This window comes from Leucoraja erinacea, chromosome 2, assembly GCF_028641065.1.
Source record: "Leucoraja erinacea ecotype New England chromosome 2, Leri_hhj_1, whole genome shotgun sequence".
Lineage (NCBI taxonomy): Eukaryota > Metazoa > Chordata > Chondrichthyes > Rajiformes > Rajidae > Leucoraja > Leucoraja erinaceus.
In genome coordinates, this window is record NC_073378.1 from 116,581,612 (window position 1) to 116,599,182 (window position 17,571).

General features: G+C 41.8%; 1 protein-coding gene across 2 annotated transcripts in view; it reads left to right on the top strand.

Moving 5' to 3' along the window:
* The window catches only part of rbm33a (RNA binding motif protein 33a), a 150,616-nt gene that overhangs the window by 4,691 nt on the left and 128,354 nt on the right, over window positions 1-17,571 (top strand). For both annotated transcript variants that reach the window (XM_055664312.1, XM_055664313.1), the window contains exon 2: window positions 6,201-6,279. In XM_055664312.1, the coding sequence (XP_055520287.1) occupies window positions 6,201-6,279 (79 nt within the window). The remainder of the gene's footprint in view (window positions 1-6,200; window positions 6,280-17,571) is intronic.

The window sequence follows — 17,571 nt, forward strand, 5'->3', positions numbered from 1 at the left end:
TCTGGAACTCTCTGCCACAGAGGGTAGTTGAGGCCAGTTCATTGGCTATATTTAAGAGGGAGTTAGATGTGGCCCTTGTGGCCAAGGGAATCAGAGGGTATGGAGAAAAGGCAGGTACGGGATACTGAGTTGGATGACCAGCCATGATCATATTAAATGGCGGTGCAGGCTCGAAGGGCCGAATGGCCTACTCCTGCACCTAATTTCTATGTTTCTAAAAAGTTTTCCCCCCCCCCCCTCCCACCCCGCCCCCAACCCCCCTGACACACACCCCAACATAAAAAACAAAAGCTACATAAAAACACAGACAAAAAATAATAAAAACGCGGACAGGCTGCAGAGGCCGCTGCTGGCTAGAGCCGCGCCGCCTACCGGATCCTACCATTGACAAGGTAGGATCACGGTTGTGGTGGTCGATTTAAAAAACTGAATGAGATTGGGCTAGTATTTGGTCCATGAATATGATGAGCAGTAATCCATTTGTATGGAGATTAACTCCACTCTGTTAGAAGTATTACAGATGCGGTGCAGTATGTGAGAGGAAAATTAAAAGATGAACCAATCTTGCTTGACCCCAGCTTACACTGGGATCGGCTCTGTAGTTGATCATTGGTTAGGACCTTGGCTTGTATGCCTATGGAGCAGGCAGATGCTTGAAGACAGCCAAATTTAAGACTATTGACATAATTAGAAGCTTTTTTCCAGTTTGAGAAGGTAAAGGTAGTTTCCACAGTGCCTCGTCTGCCTTGTAGTTCACAATAATGAGCACCTATGAAGGCAGGTCGTGGCTCTTTCACCAGAAGGGACAGACTAGTTTGATGAGAACTGCTGGGAGATACAGGAATTCAAGTCAAGTTTGGTCAAGTTTATTGCGATATGCACAAATACAGTAAGGTACAGGCACAATAAAAATCTTGCAGCAACATCACAGACAACAGTTTAAAAAAAACAAAAAAAAAACCCATAAAAAGAACACCTTTGCTCACTCCCAGTTGCAAAACACTTTTACTCCCCATTCCCACACTGACCTTTCTGTCCTGGGCTTCCTCCACTGTCAGAGGGAAGCCCAGCACAAATTGGTGGAACAGCAATTCGTATTTCGCTTGGACAGCTTACACCTCAGTGGTATGAATAAATACTAACTTTGAGTAATCCTTGCTTTACCTCTCTCTCCATCCCTCTTCCTTCCTAGTTCTCCGACCAGTCTGACTGTCCCCCTGATTAAATTTTATCTCTGAATGCTTCGTTGTGACCTTCTTCTAGCCTACACTGATCTATTCTACATGTTCCTTGACCTTCATCTCCTTCAATATCTAGTTTTCACATATTGCCCTTCCTTACTCTGTGTCCGTCCCCTGACTCTCAGTCTGAAGAAGGGCCTTGACCCAAAACATTACCCATTCCTTCTATCCAGAAATGCTGTCTGTCCTGCTGAGTTACTTCAGCACTTTGTGTCTGGCTTTGGTGTAAACCAGCTTTGCAGTTTCTTCCTACACATAAATTACTCAACTTCTATGAGATAATGAAAAGAAAAAGAGTGCACGAAAACAAGTCCTGAGTGCAAAAGTACACAATTAGAAAACAAGACCCCCCCCCACCATAGTTGTGCAAGAGGCAGCCTGTCAAGTTCCATTGACAAGGTAGGATCACGGTTGTGGTGGTCGATTTAAAAAACAAAACAAAAAAAAACATGATAGGTAGGAAAGATGTTCTTGAACCTGGTCGTGTGTGACTTCAAGCTTCTATATATCCTGCACAATGGCAACAGTGGGAAGAGGGCATTGCCTGGCTTTTGGCTTCCTTGATGAGAGATGCCACCTTCTTGAGGCAGCGCCACATGCAGATGCTTTGATGGTGAGGAGAATTGCCCCCATGATGGACTGGTCTGAGTCCACCACTCGAGCCTCCTGCATTACTGTGCGTTGGGATTGCCACGCCAAGCCATGATACAATCGGTCAGGATATACTTTATACAGTGTAGTTCTCAAAGTTTATTAGAATATTCAGTGATGTGCTGAATCTCTTTATACCTCAAAGAAAGTCAAGGCACCCGTGCGCCTTCTTCGTGATTACATCTACGTGATGGGCCCAGGACAGGTCATCCGAGATGTTAAAGTCCAGGAATTTGAAGCTGCTCATTCTTTCACTGCTAATACTTCAGCAATGGGAATCTTGGCTCTCCCTGGCTTGGAAAGCGATTGAAAAGGCCATCCAATAGAAAAAAAAGTCAAGCCTCTCAAGCAGATGAATTTCCCACTGAAGGAATAAAGTATGGCGAAGAAATGCGTCTGACACCAATTCATATTCTCATTATTTTCTCTAAAAGGGAGAGAAAGCTGAAAATCCCTGAGACACCATTATGGTGACCATCCTTAATAAATGAAACAAGTATTAATGTATTATTTGCTTTTTTTAAATAAACCAATATCTGCAATTCCTTGTTTCTTCATTTTTCGTTATATACAGACCATCCATTACAAGGAATATTATGTTTTAATTCGTTCTCACTCGTTGCTTGCCAGTGGTAAAAGTAGCAATGTTTTGAGATTTTAAAAATCAACTCTGCAATTCATCCCATCAGATAAAGCATAAAAAGAAGTTTAATTTGACACCTAATTCACTTTCATATCTTCAGTATTAAAAAAGATATGGCCATTTTCATACTCGGAAATTAGCATCTTGTTCCCTATTGCTTTTCCATTTCCATTGACTTAATACAAAAACTGTGATCGAGGACTGTCAAAAGCCCATAACTTTCTTAAAAATTAAGAGAACTGAAAGAAATTTTCAGCTATTATAGATTGATGCATTCTGAAACAAATATGAAACAATCTTACTTGGATGACCTGAAATTAAAGCATATAATTAGTTAGTTACCTAATTGTAGCTAATTACAAAATGCAATTACTAGATCTAAACATCTATCCATTTCTTAAGAAAAGATTAACATTTTTAAATAGCCTAAGTGTCCAAATAACATTCACACAAGAATTCACAATATAACATGATTTTTAAATCTTCAGTCATTAATTTATAGGCCAATTGGAAGGAATTTAATGTTTAATTCCTGTAAATTAATATCCATTTTAATCTCCTGAGTTGGATGATCAGCCATGATCATATTGCATGGCAGTGCAGGCTTGAAGGGCCGAATGGCCTACTCCTGCACCTATTTCCTATGTTTCTATCTTGCGAGTGGGTTTTTGTGGAACGCGATCGATTGGAACGTTGTGGTTTGCAGTGAATTTGAACCCCATATCGGCAGGAAAAACACTGCTGGTTCGTATATTTACATAATCACATTTTTGCCAATGAAATTTTGATTAAAGTCATCCTAACAAGCAAGTTTATATGTAAAATACACGACTGGCCTTATGTTTTGCCCCCTACGTGAGATCCGTCTCGTTGTCGGCCTTGACAGATTCAGATTCAATTTAATTGTCATTGTCAGTGTACAGTACAGAGACAACGAAATGCATTTAGCATCTCCCTTGAAGAGCGACATAGCAAACGATTTGAATAAATAATAATAAGTGTCGGGGGGGGGGGGTGGTGATTGGCAGTCACCGAGGTACGTTGTTGAGTAGAGTGACAGCCGCCGGAAAGAAGCTTTTCCTCGACCTACTGGTTCGGCAACGGAGAGACCTGTAGCGCCTCCCGGATGGTAGGAGGGTAAACAGTCCATGGTTGGGGTGAGAGCAGTCCTTGGCGATGCTGAGCGCCCTCCGCAGACAGCGCTTGCTTTGGACAGACTCAATGGAGGGGAGCGTGGAACCAGTGATGCGTTGGGCAATTTTCACCACCCTCTGCAATGCCTTCCGGTCGGAGACAGAGCAGTTGCCATACCATACTGTGATGCAGTTGGTAAGGATGCTCTCGATGGTGCAGCGGTAGAAGTTCACCAGGATCTGAGGAGACAGATGGACCTTCTTCAGTCTCCTCAGGAAGAAGAGACGCTGATGAGCCTTCTTGATCAGAGTAGAGGTATTGTGGGTCCAAGAGAGGTCATCGGAGATGTTGACTCCCAGGAACCTGAAGCTAGAAACACGTTCCACCTCCGTCCCGTTAATGTGGATGGGGGTGTGCGTGCCGCCTCTGGACTTCCTGAAGTCTACAATGAGCTCCTTGGTCTTCTTGGAGTTAAGGGCCAGGTTGTTGTCAGCATACCATGCTGCTAAGTGCTGGACCTCCTCCCTGTAGGCCAGCTCATCGTTGTTGACGCCATTAGAAGTCGCATTTTTATTTTACTCCAGCGATTAAATTGCCCCGCGAATTAAAAAAAAAAAACTTCCGAGAACACAAGTTGGAACAATTTTTCAGCATCAGCTAGCAGTCTGAGAAAATATATCTCGGACAGGCAGGAGATAACGGAATTTTAATCCCCCACCCCCCCCCCCCCCCCCCCCCCCCGCCCCTCAAAGGCGCCAAAGTCGAGCACATGGCCAGTAGCAGAACTGCAGCGCAGCTGAAGGTAAGTATTGTAACATACCTCGTAAAAGGCTTTCCTAAAAATAACAAATTGAGTTCAGTTTTCTGCAGGTTTCAGTTTTGTGGTATATGTCATGGCTCCGGTAAACAATTCCAGTGCATGAGAACACACTTGCTGCATAGTGTGGTTGGCTCATCCGTATCCATCATAGGCATAGCCTGCCCCTCGATCAAAAATATTGACATGTGGTGCCGCCTCAAGAAGGCAGCATCTACCATCAAGGAAACTCATCATCTGGGCCATGCCTTCTCAGTGCTGTCATTGGGCAGGAAGTATAGAAACCTGGTCACACGCCACCAGGTTCAAGAACAGATACTTTCCTACAACTATCGGGTCCTTGAACTAACCGCATAAACCCTAATCTTGCCCTGACAGCAGGGCACCTAATTCCACCTCTTGTATTACCATGGGCTTGTTTTCATTGTTTTTGCACTGTCTTGATTTTTTTGCTAAATCTTTCCTTTAGCAATTTTACGTGTAACTTGTTTTTGTGTGTTTGTTGGAATCTAATTTCTGTTTCACATATTAGTTTTTCAGATAGTTTTCTGTTGAAGAAGCTGATATACATTCTGTGTTTGAAGCTTTATGTTTAAAATGTTTATGGAAGAAAATGTTTGAAGAGCAGTGTTTTTAAGAAAATAATTGTATTTAATACACATAAGATCATAAATGATAGGAGCAGAATTAAGCCATTCGGCCCATCAAGTCTACTCCGCCTTTTAATCATGGCTGATCTATCTCTCCTTCCTAACCCCCATTCTCCTGCCTTCTCCCAATAACCTCTGACATGCTAAATTTAATTTCAAAGAGTGATTGCATAAAGTCAATCATCTGCAAATATATTTTGGTGAATATTACTTCTTCCTGGAAAACCTGATTTATATTAGTCCATATTTTATAATATTTTGTCTTTGATCTCTATTTTGCCATTGCTTTTTTCATTCCAGTCAAGTTCATCCATCTGATTCATATTTATTTTCTAGTTTGAAGTATGATCCAGAATTGTACCAGAGCAACTGGGTGTGTTAAGGTCTAGTGAAGAGAAAATGTGAATGAATGAATCTCTTTATTGTCATTGCACATGGTACAATGAAATTTAAAATGTAATGTGAAATGTAAACATTGTTAAATGATAAGTGACAGCAAGTCTACTGCAGAGTATAAATGATAATAAAATATCTGGATTGATAGTCACAGACAGACTCTTATACTTAGGTAGGCTTTATTGTTGACATGCTCTTCAGAAAGCTGGAATTAAAATCTGAGCTTTTTGGTTCAAGTAAGTTATGCATCCACAATCTTTGTTATTTAATAATACATTTAATTTCATCCATAATCATTGGAAGTAAAATTGATATGTTCACTAAATTGTAGATTATTATATAGTAATTGTGCCAAATCCCTATTTAATTTAAATTTTTTCTAACAATTCTTTATTGCTGTATTAATGGGATTTGGTAGAAAATGTAGTTTATTTTTAAAACTAACCATGGTTCACAAAAATGTTAGTTCTGGCTGGTATTACATTTCTTGTGTTTCTCTGTCATATGAGAAATATTCCAACAGTGGTAATTTATCATCTTACTATTAGATCAACTTGTATGTTCAAGTTCAATAGTTTATCGTTATGGAGTATATGTTGAAATGATATTTTTTTTTCACCCGACAGAAGCATGTTTGGTAATTTTATTTTCTCTTTTGGCTTTGATAGAAGATGAATTTGACCAGGTTGATAAACCAGGTGCTGAAAGACTTCGGCGAAGACGAACAGCCAATGATGAATGGGACAGGTAGCTCAAATATTTAATTCTTGTACTTAAAAAAAAAATTCTGAATTGCTCTATTTCTAGCAAAAACATACTTACATTTATATAACGTCTTTCATGATAGAATATCTGGTGAGGTACCACAAGGCAGGGGGCAGTTCCCAGGCATACTTTGAAAGAAAGTAACGGGTAGAGGTCTTCTATCCCTGCTGAGTGGCTGCAGTGCTTGTCCTAGCTCATTCACCATCAACTTTCACAGTCTCGCCAGAGTGGATTCAGAGCTTGAGTTTCACCAGGTTCCTTGCACTGCCTCTTGCAGCAACAGCGTGGGAAGGCGTTCATGTCAGGTTCCCTGCACAGCAGTGCTACCAGTAATGCAATGTGATAATAACCCCTGTGAGGGCTTTTGTCTGAATTCTAAGTATCAGTGCGTGTAAATGAGTTTTGCAGAAACAAGGTATAGTTTCAAATAGAAATATTTGCAAGAATATTTTGGAACAATTTTCTCTTTGTAATCAAAGAATATACAGGTAGAAAGAGGATTAGAATGCTGTGTTTTAAGTCGAAGATGGATAAAACTTTAGAGAATCGGTGAAGAGGGAAGTAGGAGGCCAGGAGTGAGAAACAAACACTCAGAAATGGTAGACACATAATGCTGGAGTAACTCAGCGGGACAGGCAGCGTCTCTGGAGAGAAGGAATGGGTGACGTTTCGGGTCGAGGCCCTTCTTCAGAAATGGTTCAGTTCAAAAGTGAAAAATGACATGTCGAAAAATATATTAATTTGATGTGTGTTGTGCCCCAACATTAATCTTTTTGGGCAAATGATCTTCATAAAGAGTGTCTACTGCAAAATTAGATACTTGTATATACTAGACCAACTGGGACCCGTTGGGTCCCTGTCACACCTGGTCCTGAGGCCTGGTCCCCCAACGCAATATTCAACCACTCACCCATAGCTCCCACGGGAGGCCTGGTCCCCCAACGCAATATTCCACCACTCACCCGTTTCCCCAATGCAACATTTCACCACTCGCCCATAGCCCCCGACTGTGCAGGGGCGTGTCTCCCAGCACTGCCTTCCCTCCTCATCGAGGACTTAGAAAAATAATGCAATTGACCCCACTTAATTTAGTAACTATTAAAACTCTGATCTTGTGTTTGTGTGTTATTACATCTTCACGAAAAATCTACGCAGCAACGATAAAATATTTACAATGACATTTTTCCGTTGAGTCCAAAATCAACTTACCTAAAAACGTTATGCTTTTTTTCTCGACATTACTGAAAATGTTTAAAAATACTTTGAATTTTAAATGATTTTTACTGTTAAAATCATTCCTCACAGCTTCCAACACACTTCAATACAAAGTTGCAAGACAGGAACACTGGCAGGAACACTCTGAACTTTTCAACTCAATGGTATCTCACAGCAAGTGCACCTGGCATTTGCAACAATGTTGCCATCATAGCTCCTGGCAGGACAAGAGGGGGAGGGTTAATTGGTATTGCAATTGTGAAGTGCAATTGGCATTTTTTTCTTAAACTCCAGTGCAGGGGGAGCCTCACGAGCTATGATCTTTGCTGAATCTTGCGTTCGGCAATGGGTTGAGTTGGAGGACCACTCCTCCCATGGTGTCTACGGGTAAGGGCCCGGTGCGTTGGGGGAGCAGACCCAACGGGTCTGCACTTGGTCTAGTATACTATTAAAAGTCTTGTCTTGTATGTTTCTATGCCTGCGTGCGTGTCTGGCTGTATGTGATCCCGGAACTACGCCAAAACGGTACACCATAGCGCTAAATCCTTGCACTCAACTTGGTGATTTGTGGTTTGTGTCAAGTTTCGTTCAGATTGATGTTATATTTTACAAGTTATTAACATTTTTAGCTTTACAAAATCCCACTTTGAGAAGGATTTCTTCAAATCTGCACTTGCAGCTTCCAGCTATGACGTCACAATGGGATTGTAGCCCTTCCGGCTACAACGTTGCTATCCCAGGACATGGAGTCCTTGGCAGCAAGTGTCCTTCAGGGGAAAAAATCTGCCAGCCTAACTCAGCACATATGTGATTGCAAAGCCTTTTAATTGCTCTCTAAATTGAAAGTTTAATGATTAGATTTGGATAACAAAAGATTGCCTTGTCGGTGGCTCCTACATCACATTAAAGAATGAAAAAATGTTAGTGCAATTGCATTTTTTTTTTTTAAGTTTAAATTGAGGGAGAGCCAACCTACTGGTGAGCTATTGGTGAGTGGTGGAATATTGTTTTGGGGGAACGGGTGAGTGGGGGCTACGGGGGTTAGTGGTCAAATATTGCGTTGGGGGAACGGGTTGCATTGGGGGACCAGCCCTCCTGTGTGACAGCGATTCTGACTCTCTCATGGACCAATTTTATCCCTCGTTATCCTTTTGCTATTAATATAGCTGTAGAAACCCTTTGGATTTACTTCCACCTTACTTGCCAAAGCAACCTCATATCTACTTTTAGCTTTTCTAATTTCTTTCTTAAGATTCTTTTTACATTCTTTATACTCCTCATTTACTCCATGCTACCTATAATTATTGTAGATCTCTCTTCTTCCGAACCAAGTGTCCAATTTGCCTTGAAAACCATTACTCTTTCCAATTTTTACTATTTCCTTTCAACCGAACAGAGACATAAAGATTCTGTACTCTTAAAATTTCACCTTTAAATGTACTCCATTTCTCTTCCACATCTTTCCCATAAAACAAACTGTCCCAATTTACTCCTTTTAAATCCGTTCGCATCTCCTCAAAGTTAGCCTTTCTTCAATCAAAAATCTCAACCCTAGGTCCAGTTCTGACCCTCTCCATAATTATATTGTAATTGTTATTGTAATTTTATTTATTTAGGGGACAGTGCATATTAATAAACATTTACATGTAAAACGCAAGATTGTAGCCAGTAGCTAATTTCCATCTTTAGTCCCTCTGGTAAACAAGGTAAACACATCACAACACAATCAATCAATAAGAGAAGAGACAAAACAGAAGTCAAAAACAAAACAAAACAAACAATAAAAGTAAAAAAGTAACAATGAAAGAGTACCATAGGATAATGTTAAGGTAGATTATGATTGCAGTTTTGATTTTGCAGTAACCATGTTTTTAGATGTTTGGTAAATGAGGTAAGGGTTGGCAGATCCCGTATGACGCATGGTATCGCGTTCCAGGTATGCGACGCTCGATATGCAAATACTGACTGACCAAAGCCACTTTTCCTAAACAGGACTATACAATCACCCCTGGAGGCTGCTCTTGTCGACCTATTTGTGTTTTTCTTTATGAAGTCCTTTAACGGAGGTGGGGCTAGTCCACAGAAGATTTTGTAAACCAAAATCAAGTCCGAATATTTTATTACGTTTTCCCAGCTCAGCAGATCAAATTTCTTCAGGATGCTACAGTGATGGTACATTCTGGGCTTTTTGTCAAGAGTTTTTATATTGAAACTAATGGTATTGTGATCGCTGGTCCCGAACTGTTCCCCAACGCATACCTCTGCCACCTGACGTGTCTCATTTCCTAACAGGAGGTCTAGCACCACCCCTTCTATTATAGGTACCTCTATGTATTGCTGCAAAAAACTATCCTGCACACATTTTACAAACTCCTACCCATCCAGCCCATTTACAGAATGTGTTTCCCAGTCTATGTGTGGAAAATTGAAATCTCCCACAATCACTACCTTGTGCTTACTACTAATATCTGCAATCTCCTTACATATTTGCTCTTCCAATTCTCGCTCCCCATTTGGCAGTCTATAATACACCCCTATAAGTGTTGCTACCCCTTTCCCATTTCTCAGTTCCACCCAAATAGCCTCCCTAGATGAGCCCTCTAATCTATCCTGCCAAAGCACTGCTGTAATATCTTCCCTGATCAGCAATGCAACACCTCCACCTCTTGCCCCTCCAATTCTATCACACCTGAAGCAACGAAATCCTGGAATATTTGGTTTCCAATCACAGCTCTTCTGCAACCATGTTTCACTGATCGCCACAACATCATACTTCCAGCTGTCAATCCAGGCTCTAAGTTCATCCACCTTTCTTACAATGCTCCTAGCATTAAAATATACACATTTAAGAAACCCACCCTCTCTTATTCTCTGTTTATTGTCTTTTTCTTCTCTCTCCCTACATTTTGGGTCAGAATGCTACCATTCTCGGCCTCCTGCCTCGCGCACTGACTGCTAGCTTTCCCAATTTGAGTCCCTCCCCCCCCAACCATACTAGTGTAAAGTCTCCCCAGTAGCCTTTGCAAACCTCCCCACCAGGATATAGGTCCCCCTCGAGTTCAAGTGCAACCCGTCCTTTCTGTACAGGTCGCACCTTCCCCAAAAGAGGCCCCAATGATCCAGAAACTTGAATCCATACCCACTGCACCAGTCCCTCATCCACTCATTTATCCTCCACCTCGCTCCATTCCTACTCTCACTGTCGCGTGGCACAGGCAATAATCCTGAGATTGTTACCTTTGCAGTCCTTCTCCTTAACTCTCTACCTAACTCCCTAAATTCTTCTTTCAGGACCTCTTCTCTTTTTTTACCTATGTCGTTGGACCTATATGTACCACAACCTCGGGCTCCTCTCCCTCACATTTCAAGATTTCGTGGACACGTTCAGACACATCCCTGGCACCAGGGAGGCAAACTACCTATTACAATTGCCCTCCTCTTCTTTTCCTTACCCTTCTGAGCAACAGGACCGGTCTTTGTGCCAGAGGCCCGGCCGCTGTCGCTGCCCCCAGGTAGGCTGTGTAGATGGAGAGGAGGGGTATAGGGAGGCTGAGAGGGGTTATGGAGGCAGGAAGGGAGTCACTGAGGGTAGGGGAAAGAAGAAGGAGGGAGAGCTGAGGGAAGGAAGGGAGGAGGAGTGGGGAGAGAAGAGGGAGGGTGAAAAGGAGGGGGGGGGGGGGTGTTGAGGATGAGGGGAAATGGGCCGCACCTGCGCAGTTGGGGGCTGTGGGTGACTGGTGGAATATTGCGTTTGGGGACCAACCATCCCGTGTGACAGGGACCCAACGGGTCCCACTTGGTCTAGCATATTACTAAAACTCTCATCTTGTCTGTCTGGATGTCTGTTTGTGTGTGTCCGTCGTGCCCTGAATTACGTCAAAACGGTATACATTAGCACAACAATTTTTGGACCACCTTACTCACCATTGTCCTGTGGTGTGGTGTATTGAAGTTTGGTTCAGATTTATGTTATATTGTACAAGTTATTCACATTTTTAACTTTACTAAATCCACTTTGACAACATTTTCTACCATCTGCACTGGCAGTTAGCAGCTATGACATCACAATGAGTCCAAGGAATCGACTTCACTCGCCTCACTGGTCGAAGTACCCGCCCAAAGCATTGCCCTGTTACGGCCAACTCCATCGCCGACCAGCTCGTGGCCAACGGCCACTTCAAAGACGCAGACAAGAACCATACTCGTTCTGTCAAACAGGAAACCACTAATCTTTGGAAAGCTCCTGGTGCTGATGGGCTCCTGTCAGCACCCTTTTCATCTGCAGAACTCTCTTCTGTCATCTCTCAATTGAAATGCGTAAAAGTCCAGGGTCCTGATAACACCTGATCTGGCTCTGAACACCAGGAAAACAAAAGAGCTCATTGTCGACTTCAGGAGGCACAGCACCGACTTAGCCCCCCTACACATCAACGGCGAGTGTGTGGAGAGGGTCAACACCTTCCGGTTTCTCGGCGTCCATATCGCTGCTGACATCTCCTGGACGGACAACACGACAGCGGTCATCAAGAAGGCTCAGCAGCGGCTGCACTTCCTGAGGGTCCTCAGGAAGCACAACCTGGACTCTAACCTGCTGCTGACCTTCTACCGCTCGTCCATCGAGAGCTTGCTGACATACTGCATTACAGCATGGTATGGCAGCTGCACCATGGCAGACAGGGAGAGGCTTCAGAGGGTAACCAGGACAGCGCAGAGGATCATTGGCTGCCCTCTCCCCTCCCTGATGGACATCTACACCTCCTGCTGCCTTAGCAGGGCAAAGAAGATCATCAAAGACAGCTCCCATCCTGCGTTTGGACTGTTCGACCTGCTGCCCTCTGGAAGGCGCTATAGGTGCATCAAATCCAGGACAAACAGACTCAGGAATAGTTGCTTTCCGAGAATTATATCTACTATAAATTCAAATTCACACATGCACTGACTACACCGCCCAACACGGACTTCCATCTGTATATATGTATATATGTATGTAGCGCCGCAGAATTTGTGCACCTATTCCACCCCCCCCCCATCTCCCTTCTGTTTTTTGTTTTTTCTGTTTCTTGTTTTTTGTGCTAAATTGTATGTATGCACTGAGTACGAGCAGCTTTCAGTTTCACTGTACATGTATAGTGACAATAAATGGCATATCTACATCCCCCCAGAATTCCTGAAACACTGTAGTCCTAAATGCCTGGTCTCGCTCAGTGAGTTCTACTCCTCTTGGCTCATTGGTCAGTCCATTCTGAAGATCTGGCGGAAAGCCACCGTCATTGCGCTACCAAAACCAAACAAGCCTACGGACGACCAAAGGAACTATAGGCCCGTCTCACTCCTCTGTGTCCCGTACAGGCTTCTCCTGGTCCGGCTCTATCCAATCGTAGACCCCCAACCACCCGCTGAACAAGCGGGATTTTGTCGTGGATGTTGCACCACCCACCAAATAGTCAAGCTGACCAATGGCATCGAGGACAGTTTCGAAAAGGGTTGCAAGGCGGGCGTCACACTGGTGGACCTCACCGCCACCTACGATACAGTATGGCACCAGGGCCTGATCTTGAAGCTCCTCCGCACCATTTCTGACCACCAGAAAAGAGATGAGGAGGTATCTCTTTAACTAGATGGTGGTGAATCCCTGTAATTTGTTGCCATAGAAGGCTGTGATGGTCATGTCTTTGGTACTTTTAAAGTGGAGATTCATAGCTTTTTGATTAGTCGGGGCATAGAAGGTTATGGGAGAAGGCAAGAGGACAGGGTTGAGGGAAAGATAGATCAGCCATAATTGAAAAGCATAGTACACTCGATGGGCAAAATGGCCTAATTCTGCTCCTATTTCATATGAACATGATATGCCGTAGAATATATCAGCATATTTCTCCCTTCCGACATACATGCCCTTCCATATCTCTGTCTCCCTCTCCCCTGTCTCTTGACCTGAAACATCACTAATTTCTTCTATCCAGAGATGCTGCCAGTTCCCGCTGAGTTGCTCCAGCATTTTGCGTCTACAGTGTGAACCAGCACCTGTAGTTCCATCCTACATATTTCTTTCTGATGTCTCACTGCTCCATGTCCTTCTCCTTTGTGAATACCAACACAAAGTACTCCTTTGGTTCCTTTTCCATCTCCTCTGGCTACAGGCACAAATTACCTCCGTTGTTCTGGATTGATCCTATGTTCTCCATGTTTAAGAAAGAACTGCAGATGCAGGAAAAATCGAAGGTAAAAATGCTGGAGAAACTCAGTGGGTGAGGCAGTTGATATAGGTGACGTTTCGGGTCGAGACCCTTCTGTCTGAACCCTGTCCTCTTGCGAAACGTCACCTATTCCTTTGTTCCATAGACGCTGCCCCATCAGGTTGAGTTTCTCAAGCATTTTTATCTAATATATTCTCCATGGCGAGAGTTGTTAAGGATTTCAAATATAAAAGCCCAACGTTTTTGCTTCCTTTCATTTTACATTCATGTTTAAGAAGAAAATATTGGATCATTTGGATAGTTTAAAAATCATGAAATTCTTTTGATATTGTGGCTCCAACTATGATTTTCCAAAACTTGTATGATAGGAAGGATAATTATAATGTTCCCATAATCCAGGGGTGGGGAACCTTTTCAGGTCGGAATGCCGCATTAAGTTACCTGCAGTCTAATTAGGCTGCATCCAAGAAACTTCATTTAGATATACTTCAAAATGTACATTATTTTGTTAAAATAGCCCTCATGAGTTACTAATGTTTTAATTGTGGCCGTCAGTCGGGGAGGATTATTTCGTTGAATCTTCTTTTACTCTCTGGTGTTTTAAATAGGTTCATTTTAAGATTAAAATAAAAATAATAAATGATGAACAAACATATTAATAGAAATAAAAGGATTTGTTCTACAAAATTTGGATTTATTTAAAAGGCCGCATTTAATGGCCTAGAAGACCGCAGGTTCCCCACCCCTGCCGTAATCTTTACTCTTCAATGTTCATGCATCTGTAAAATTCCCCAAACACTTTTTTTATGTTGAAGCCTCCATGTTTGCGTTTATCATTATTGTTAAACTGAAAATTTAATATATTTTTTAACCGATTGGTTTTTGAATTATGGTCACTAGAATGTAATACTTTTCAATGCAGTGAAAAGAGGAAATGCAGGAGGTACTGGTGTCAGGCAATATATGTGGAGAGAAAAATAGAGCTAGGTTGTGGGGTGATGACCTTTCATTAGACATTTCTTGCACTAAACCATTAGACATTCCTTGCACTAAACCTAAACTAAACATTTTCATCGGTAAAAGGAAAATTGCAGCCAAGTAAACAGATGAGCCAGGTTAAAGACCTATGGTATATACAATTAAAACTTCATGTGACCAGTGGCAAACTGAACTTCAGTTGACTTTGAGTACTTTTTTGATTGCTGATTCAATTCAAAACTGTTGCATTTTCCTTGGTCTTATCAAGCTACCTTATGAAATAAAGATTGTAATATTGTTTATGGAAAGACAGGATGGGTATAATTTGAGAGGGGAACATAATTAAAAAAAACTAAATGTCAGAACAACTCTTAAAAGTATGTGCATGGCAATCTGTGGGGTGAATTTGTGGAATGGTCTGGAATAGGAGATACAACTTAGCACATTATTCAGTTAAAAAAGATGTACAAAAACACTTTTTTTAAAGGATATTGGGATGAGGATAGGTGATTGTGAGTTGGATATCTGTTATACTGATTGTATTGGGAATAATAAATAATTATAATAATAATATTTATTTATATAGCACTTTTCAACAAAACCAGTATTTGAACCAAAGTGCTTTACAGAGATTGATTAAATTAATTGAGTTGAGAAAAAGAAATCTACACTATAGAAATTTCACTGTGAGGGAAGGCACCAAAAATATCCAGTTCTCCCCCTCATAGTCCACCCGAGGTCGGGGCCTATATCTGGCCTCCTCAGCCAGCCCGGTGTCTTCAGGCCCTCTTGCCGTGAAGCTGGACCATCGGGAAGGGTGATTATAGGGTGATGGGTTGTATATATGACTAAGAGATACTGTATAGTATATGAGGGTTTTTTCTTCTTTTTTTCTCTCTTTTTTTGTATGGCTTTGTAAATATTTGATTAGTGTATAAATGTAAATAATTTGGTGTACATATGGTGTACATATAGCTGCTAAATTTGTATAAGATAATTATAAGCAGTTGAATAAGGGGTGGGAATTAATAAGCTTTGGCTTCTTCCTGCTCCTTTTCGGACACATACAATTTCATTTATTTATAGATTTTGTTTATGACACTTTATAAATATTCTTGTTTTGTTTTTTGTATGCTGTTTCACACTTGCTTTTTATTCTTTTATTCTGTTCGAAATTAAGAATCAAATAAATAAATAAATAAATGGAATTGCAGACTTGCAGACTTTTCCTGCTAAAGATTGGATGCACGGGCGCTTGAATTTCATGATGATATCAATATGGCATACAGAGAGAGCATACTGGATGCAAATATTACATTGGAAATCTAACACTAGCAGTGGCCATCCATGAGGTATTATTGAGGCAACAACAAAAATGTATAGTAGACACAATACTGGAGTAACTCAGTGGGACAGGCAAGTGTACCATACTCTGTAACCTAATGGTCCTTGGTAACTCATGCTTTTCTATTACTTTAATGTTAGGTGATCAGTGGTGGTTCACGAGGAATTCAGATTGACCTGGAGTCGGATTAGAATTCTGCCGTATCATTACATGTTATTGTATATGCTGGTGGACAATTATAGATTATAGCAGATTATAGAAGAGAAGGGCTTCAAAATCATCCATATCCTGAATGATAGTAGAGTCCAGGACGTGAGTGCGAAGGACAAGGCACAACCTTGTTCAGCCAGAAGTCTGAAAAATGATACATCTCAATTTCATCTTGAGATCCTGCCACACAGAAGGCAATCTTTCAATTTGATTCACTCTGCTCTATTAAGAAACAGCTGAGCCTCTCCTCGCTGGAGTTTAGAAGAATGTGGGGGGACCTCATTGAAACGTATAGAATAGTGAAAGGCTTGGATAAAATGGACGTGGAGAGGATGTTTCCACTAGTGGGAGAGTGAGTCCAGGACTAGAGGTCATAGCCTCAGAATTAAAGCACATTCTTTTCGGAAGGGGATGAGGATAAAATTCTTTAGTCAGAGGGTGGTGAATCTGTGTAATTCTTTGCCACAGAAGGCTGTGGAGGCCGAGTTAATGGATATTTTTAAGGCTGAGGTACATAGATTATTGATTAGTACAGGCATCCGGTTATGGGGAGGAATGGGGTTAGGAGGGAGAGATAGATCAGCCATGATTGAATGGCAGATTAGACATGATGGGCCAAATGGCCTAATTCTACTTTTATCACTTATGACCTTGTATGAGCATCACCTCTAAAATCCTCACTTGCAAGAAAAGTCAATCAGGCCTATGTTGTTCTTAGGTTACACAAAAAAGCTGGAGAAACTCAGTGGGTGCAGCAGCATCTATGGAGCGAAGGAAATAGGCAACGTTTCGGGCCGAAACCCTTCTTGAAGTCTGAAGAAGGGTTTTGGCCCGAAATGTTGCCTATTTCCTTCGCTCCATAGATGCTGCTGCACCCGCTGAGTTTCTCCAGCTTTTTTGTGTAACCTTCAATTCTCCAGCATCTGCAGTTCCTTCTTAAACACTATGTTGTTCTTAGTTGGTTCCGTTGGCAGATCATGTTTTCATTACTGACTCCAGAATTCCAAACTCTCATGGGAAGAGTTAAACAAGCAGATGGAGGAAATGGATGCAAGAATGTCTCTTTGCAGCCAAATGACTTACTCCTGGAATCTCTAACACTGACTACTCAAAGTGGAAAAGGAGTATTTGGAGTGGTATTGAGAACTTCGAAACCATGCAACAGACACACAGAAATACCATGCAAAGTCAGCAGAATAAATGGATCACAAGTGGATCCCCTGCGCTGGTTGGAAGCTTCTTGATAGTGCATTTCCTCACCAATAACCTGTTCATTAAATCGCCATATGGATTTTGCGGGGATTGCTCGATACTTGATTGTGGTCACAACTC